A 6,000-nucleotide genomic window follows, 5' to 3' on the forward strand; every position below is an offset into this window, starting at 1 on the left:
AACAGTAACACACAAATAGACAGTTTGTGTGTGATGGGGCATAAACACTTGTGTATAAGGTTATCGTTGGGGAAGAGCAGGAATAAAGGACAGCAGAAAGGTCACACTACACAGCGGCTGTGTCAACATGAGAGGTGTTAACATGATGATGAAGTTTCCAACTTCATCTGGACTTAAAGAAAGAGAGGGCGGAGGTCAATGCACTCACCTCTTTTTGAATGCCGATGACGTAAAATGTTTTCCCTTCAAATTTGAGCTTACTGACATCGGCCCTGAACAAAGAACAGATGACAGCCATGACGGATCAAAACTCAGAGGTGACACCATCTAAGACGCTGGACTTTCAATTCGACCAATTTCTAATCCTCAGTAGGCTTTTGGCTGAATAGGGGCTAATAGCAAGCAGTGGAAAATGGGCACATGCAAATAATATAGAGTCCAGTATAATTTGCTGTTTAATTTCTTTGCCTCCATGTTTGTGAAAGAGGCATAATGTGAGCATATTTTTCATTACCATTTGAGAAGATGGATCCTCTTGTTTCCTTGGAAGACCACAAAACCCGTCGCTGTGAACCCAAGGAAAGCTGTGGAGCCAGTGAAGTCCTACCCACGTTTACACACAAAAGTCCCCATGATCATCAAGCGAGGAACGCAGCACGCGGCATCATTATGACCAGATGGACCGGTGTCGTACAAATCACCTTGCATGGGTGAGGGTCAACTCCGTACGTTTCAAGGTTGTGAGCCCTTTGGAGCATGTTGAGTTCCGCTAGGGCGGCACACTGACCCCTGTGTGTGAGAGAAGAGAGATATTAATAAAAATACATATTCACAAAAAAAAAAAGTGTATTCGAAACAAATTAACTATTAAATTGTCCTTAGGTGTGAGTGACAATGGTTGTTTGTGTTTCCAAGATGTGTGCTATAGTCTGGATAGGCTCTACCTCACCCACGACCCAAATGAGGACATGCATTATTGGAACTGGACGGATAACAACACTAAAAACAAACTTTGCCTGCAGCATGTCCGCCATGAATTATATAAATGTGCTCAAGTTGTTTCGGCGTCACATCAAAGTAATCACCTTCCAGTGATTGACCTGCCAGTTTCAAAGTCAACCCATTTGCAAATGTTTGTTACTGTGCAGAGAGCAAAAAAAGGCTAATGGAAAAAACATGCGGCACCTTAAAAGCGTCATTCTTAGCAACGCGCCGTGATTACTGTCATCTGTACCCAAACTGGGCAGACTGAGGGCATTCTTGTCATCGTGTGCCCCCGCGCTTTTGACAAATGAGGGATATGTCTTTGATGCTTAAACGCTCAGAGTGTGACAAACCTTGCAGGCTGCAGCTCAGCTATAAACAAACACAAACAAACACAAACGCGTCCTGCAGGGGAGGGATAAGAGCAATCTCCCCAACTCAGCATGTCTGCGCAGGGAAGACAAGGAGAATGAGGTATAATGGTTAACTTAGCCTTTCCCACTATTTGCTTTCTCACCCTCATTAGCATTTTTTGGTCAAGATTCAATACATAACAACTGATATACGTATATGATTTTATTCACAGACTATTCCATGAAGCCCAAAATAGCACAAAATGACATCCTTCCCCAGGCCCATCGTTTAGATATTTCGAAAGCCGAAGTGGAGTCCACATATTGGTAAATTCAGTTGGACATAAGTGGAAAAGGCACACGCTTGTTTATGTAAGGTCACACAGTTAGTTGTTCATGTCAAAAGACAAACCAAGCATGAAGTTAAAGAAATTGCCTTTGGCCTTCAAAAGAGTCAAGGAAGGACACAGAACCATGTCCGCTGCTTTGAAGGCCCTATCCATGAGCCATAAAAGGAACATGTTTGGAACCACCAGATGTACCACAGCTGGCTTCCATCTACATTGATTGCTCGAGGGACAGGTGACAATGACACAACAATGACTTTTAAGACCGGTGAGAGCCTCTTCAGATTCTACAATCTAATGAGACAAAACCGAAGCCCTTCAGGGTCAATGACATCTTGCTTGAAGGACACCAGACACAGCTACAGATGTACAGAACGGCTTGGTGAGTTACTTTCAAATGGAGTATGGCGGCAGCTTTTTTTTTTTTTTGAACAGCAGTCCAACAACTAGTCAAGATTGTGAGAAAAACTAATGTTCATTCCGGTTGAAACCCCGCCTGAGAGCACTCCTGATCTCAAATTGGTCTGACGCGTCATCTACAGTACACAGCCATGTTATGGCTTCAGGACAACTCTGAGAATGTCCTTGAGTTGCCAAGCCAGTGTTTGAATCCGACTTATTTGGAGTGATTGTGAAATAGCTGTGTACAGGCACGCCATTCAATCTGATGGAGTTTGCGAGGTGCTGAAAAGAGGAATTTGTGAATGAGTGTGATTGCTATGGTAGCGCGACGTAGCAAAGCATCGAGTTTCTGTTTGAGGTTGTCTTTTTATCCACAAAGCCGTAAAAGTGACAAACAAAGCAAAAATAACAGTCAGTTGTGAAAACGTTTCCAGATAGAATCTTTCGAGGTGTTATGAGGTCTTAAATGTTATGCAAAGGTTTCACAACTTTAATGAGACATTAGGAGCAAATTATGTTGCACTTGATTTAACAAAAGCTCATAAGGCAGGATTCAACCAGGAGACTGGCTTACTCTGAGACAACAGTGGCATTTATCCCCAACACAGCAAAAGCAAAAGTCTGATTCCCTCTACATTTTTTACAAGCCTTTAATCAAATTACACACTATCTATAAATAGATTTTTCCCTCCAGTTCCATTCATCCATGCCACTTAAGCTGTTCTTTTTTTTTTTTGCACCTTCGAGTGTGCTCTTGCATTTGTGTTTAGTGCATGTAAAGATCAAACATGTGTTTGGTAACATGTGACACAGACTTTTTTTTCACCTGAGTTCAGTCTTGTGTATCTCCATAATTTTCCTCTCCAGTTTTAGCGACTGTTTGGGGAACAGCCTGAAGTCTCTGATGTAGTCGGACGGATGTTCCTCTGGGTCGTAATCTCCCAGTTCAGCTGAATGAATATAAAAAGCTTGGGGTGAATGTCAAACTCAAGGCTCGCGGGCTTTGGCGTAGCTCGTAAAAGTTTGACTTCACTTGAAAAAATCATTTTAAAAATCAAATTTGAAAGCAAATATGTATGATGACCACGCTTTCTTATTAGCAGAGAACATATTACGTAAGGGTAATTTTTCCACCCTCTAGCCAGACGTCTCCTGAGTAAAGAAAAACAATGCAAAAAAAAAAAAGACAAGCTTGGCACAAAAAAAAAAAGCTTTCTGCTTAATTTCAATAGCATCTCTGGATTACTTTTTTATAGAGTCAAATCAATATCAATTGCCACTGCCAAGTTTTTATAGCACAACAATTCAGATTCTTTACCCAGCTGGTTTCCGTTCATGTTTATTTCCTGGTTTGCCATTTTGTTGGCGATTGATTGTGGGCAGAGCCAGCTGTGGTGCACCTGCTGCTAATTGTAACCAAGAATGGTTTTAATGCCACAAGCAGTGTGATGGAATTGGTTACTGCAGCAAACCTACAACTTGTAGACAAATGACCAATTTCTAAATGGAACAATTTAAGCTGTTGATATTTCATCAGAACAGTCATTATATTTCTTTAGAGTTTAGCAAACACATTTTGCATATTGTTCCCTTACTGTACTCAATGTGAATCGAACTGAACTTTTAAAACCAAAGTATGCACTGAACCATGAACACCACTGATTGATTTATCTGAGTTTTTAATTTGTCATCTTTTGGGCAGTTCCTTTGTTTCCAATTGTATGTGCCCCGGTGCACAAAGCAAAGTCCATAAAGGCACACTTGATGTTTTTGGTTTGTAACAAGCCCATCAGGGAGAATGCGAATGTTCTGGATGAATGGTCAAACATGCCCCACACCCACACTTAGAAATTTGAGCGAGAGATGGAAGCGCCGCATTTTCTTCGACTTTCACTTCTTGTAAGCACAATAGTGACGGGTCCCAAAGTACTCTTTTCTATTTTCTGAAGATGGTCATTAGGAACCTTTTCCCCCGCCGCGTCACTAGACTATTTAAACTGCTGTGTGTGTTTTAATGTAGCTGTGATGCATATTCCAACTGTGCCACTCAGAGGAAATCATTGGAATTGTGTCACAGCATTCAGTGTAAATCCAGCCTACCACCTCATATCACATTTTGGCATCAGTCATAGATGTTGAGCCCTAAATAGAAACCTTGTTCGGACTAACAGCCTAAATTCCAATTTTCCACCCATGTAGATTGAAACGTGATGGATATCTTGTCATCTGAACAGCCGACAAAGCACACGAAATCAAACTTTTGCGGGACAGATTGAGACCACGTTCCAGAGGTAGTTTCATATCTGATCTTGACTGGATGTGTCTCAGTCCGACACAGATTGGATTTGACTGTCCACTCTTCGAGATGCAACTTGTAAACATTATGTTGAGGAGTGCAACCAATCTGACAGTACTATATGGTTTTTATATTTAAGGTATGAAAACCGCAATTATGAGGAGGAATCCAAGTGGAATCAGAAATGCCTGCAGTCTGAACCCAGGTAGACTGTGACAAGAACAAGAGCATGTACACTGACTACTGTCTGACCCCTATCTGATCAAACATAAACGTCCCAACTGTATTTGAAATCCAGTCTTAATTACAAATCAGTGTAATGATGAAATCAAAGCATTGCCTAATTAAAACTAATCCACAGCTCTGAAGTCTTCACCCTGGAGGGGCCTGTCCTCATTACATTGTGACAGTTGGGAGTGAGAGGACTGTTTGGGCTTCTGTGCTTTCACGCGAGCCAATCACGAAGCAACCGACCAGACGTGTTCAATTCCAGCACAACAAGTATTGCTAATCCTATTCCTAATCCGCACACATATTCCTCTCAGCTCTGAGTTTAACTAAGAATTTATCAGGATTTTATAGATAAAAAATAGTGACACAATGGACCGCACTCCAATGTCATGAAGCTGGTGGTTAATTTGTTTGACGATTTATAACTAATCTGTGGTGCTTTTGTCAAGTTTTTACCTATTTGGTTAGTTTTTAATTTGTAATTTCACTTCAGTATATTAGGACTAGTTTGGAATATACCTGTATCTACATATGTATTGTAGAAATACCTGCTTTGTTGTAGAAATCTTCTTAAAGCACTTTTTCAGTTTTTGTTTTGCTTTGTTTTTTTGCAGTATGCAGTGGTATCTGTGCAGTAAACAGGGTTCAGTGTATTTCACTTATTTTAACAGGACCTGATCCAAGGTGCAATGCTCAATGCTCTGCACAGCGATTATATCAAGACAGATTCCACATGTGGAGACGGCACTGCTGATATGCGGCAAAAGATCAAACAGGAGCACTCCACATTGACGTCGATAAAAGGCTGCGCAATGTGCACTGAGGCATTAACCCAGTTTGGGCTTCAGTGACACCTGTGTGAATGTGTACAACACTAATATATATATATATGTATATATATATATATATATATATGTATAAAATATGCTCACCCTGCACAATACACGCGCCTAGATAAGCAGCTTCGGCAAAGGGACACAGCAAACGGCCATGGTAGACGTCTCTCTTCAGCTGGAGGTACAGCAGGTATCTGTTGATGCAAGGGAGAAAACAGAATCACAATGCAACTGCAGACGAAAGACCATTTGCATTTGCGTAGCAAGGTTCATGCTGTCTTTCTTAAAAGTATACAAAATAGATTTCTATGTATTCGACAGCAATACCAATGTCAGGCAAATTAAATGCAATAAAGCCAACAGTTCTTGCATAAAGCTAAATAGTGTACCGCTTGCATTTGTTCTCATGCCTTTCCACATTAATTAGCTGAAATCCAGAGCAGAATACAAAAACAGTGACTGATGAAATACGGATTAATTATCACGTAACACATCTGATGACCTCAAATCTGGCTAGTAGAAAAATATTTACACATTGAGTTATCAATCAT

The 6,000-nt window shown here is 40.8% G+C and overlaps 1 protein-coding gene across 1 annotated transcript in view; it reads right to left on the reverse strand.

The window, feature by feature from the left end:
- Positions 1–6,000, reverse strand: part of frmd3 (FERM domain containing 3) — a 66,044-nt gene that overhangs the window by 25,027 nt on the left and 35,017 nt on the right. Inside the window, exons 6-10 of the mRNA XM_088433656.1 lie at positions 5,546–5,643; positions 2,913–3,036; positions 702–789; positions 515–603; positions 209–272 (exon numbers count right to left, since the gene is read on the reverse strand). Coding sequence (XP_088289782.1) covers positions 209–272; positions 515–603; positions 702–789; positions 2,913–3,036; positions 5,546–5,643 — 463 coding nt within the window. The remainder of the gene's footprint in view (positions 1–208; positions 273–514; positions 604–701; positions 790–2,912; positions 3,037–5,545; positions 5,644–6,000) is intronic.

The sequence above is a fragment of the Hippichthys cyanospilos genome, chromosome 1 (assembly GCF_059441005.1).
Source record: "Hippichthys cyanospilos isolate Australia breed blue-spotted pipefish chromosome 1, RoL_Hcya_1.0, whole genome shotgun sequence".
Taxonomy (NCBI): domain Eukaryota; kingdom Metazoa; phylum Chordata; class Actinopteri; order Syngnathiformes; family Syngnathidae; genus Hippichthys; species Hippichthys cyanospilos.